Raw genomic sequence first — 838 nt, 5'->3', positions numbered from 1 at the left:
CTGCTCAGGAGGGGCAGGGCTGGGAACAGAGACCATACAGCTCGAGGGGTTTCTCATCCTGAAACAAGTGAAGGGAGGGGCAAGTACATCAACAATGAGAACTGATGTGTTGCAGAGTCACACAGGGTTATCAGGGGTTAATGCCAAAACTGCCATGTCAAGGAGTTTAAAAGAATGCCAAGGTTTTTTAAACAAACTTTGAAGATCACTGAGCTTCTGTTCTTTGAGGCTCCTGAAATCAATGGGTAGAAGCACTCATTTTGTAAGTCAGAGGCAAGACCCCAGCCTTCAAGCATGTGCCCATAACTACTCCTACAGCCAAGGGCCTTGGCCTGTGATTCACTTGGTTATAGCATAGCTATAGGGCTAGCACAGACTTGACAAACAGCCCCTTCCTGGAATGAGCTCCCTGCCCCCTTCCTCCAGTGAAGTCTCTGGAGAATACAAAGCTGAGGAAGAGAGGGACAAATTAATTTAGGCATCACCAAGGAAGAGATGTGGATGGACCTTATTCTGGAAGTCACCTGCCATAAGAAGAGGAAGAAAACTTATGGGTATAATGGTTTTACTGAATCTCAACCCCTTGGTATAACACACAACCCTTGGCCTGGAATTGGACCTCCTAGCCAGCTCACAAGGTGTTTTTCTGGCCAGGCCATTACTTGCTTTTATTCTGCCCGTTCCTGGATCAGCAGTCCCATACCAAAAGCTGCTGCAGCTGCCTGCCTATTACAGTTCAGGGAATTCTTTTAGGTTCCATCCCTGAGCCTTCCCCATTTGTGCCATCACCTCATGTCAACTCCCTGTCTTAACACTCTCAGCCCAGCTTTATGGGAAC

General features: G+C 47.6%; 1 protein-coding gene across 1 annotated transcript in view; it reads right to left on the bottom strand.

Moving 5' to 3' along the window:
- Window positions 1-838, bottom strand: part of ZNF185 (zinc finger protein 185 (LIM domain)) — a gene marked incomplete at its 3' end in the record, with an annotated part of 12568 nt that overhangs the window by 4529 nt on the left and 7201 nt on the right. Inside the window, exon 3 of the mRNA XM_010845704.1 lies at window positions 1-58. This exon is cut by the window's left edge and continues 4 nt beyond it. Coding sequence (XP_010844006.1) covers window positions 1-58 — 58 coding nt within the window. The remainder of the gene's footprint in view (window positions 59-838) is intronic.

The sequence above is a fragment of the Bison bison genome, unplaced genomic scaffold, assembly GCF_000754665.1.
Source record: "Bison bison bison isolate TAMUID 2011002044 unplaced genomic scaffold, Bison_UMD1.0 scf7180017848663, whole genome shotgun sequence".
Taxonomy (NCBI): Eukaryota; Metazoa; Chordata; class Mammalia; order Artiodactyla; family Bovidae; genus Bison; species Bison bison.
The sequence above is the reverse complement of the archived record's forward strand: the minus strand, read 5'-3'. Positions and strand labels throughout refer to the sequence as shown.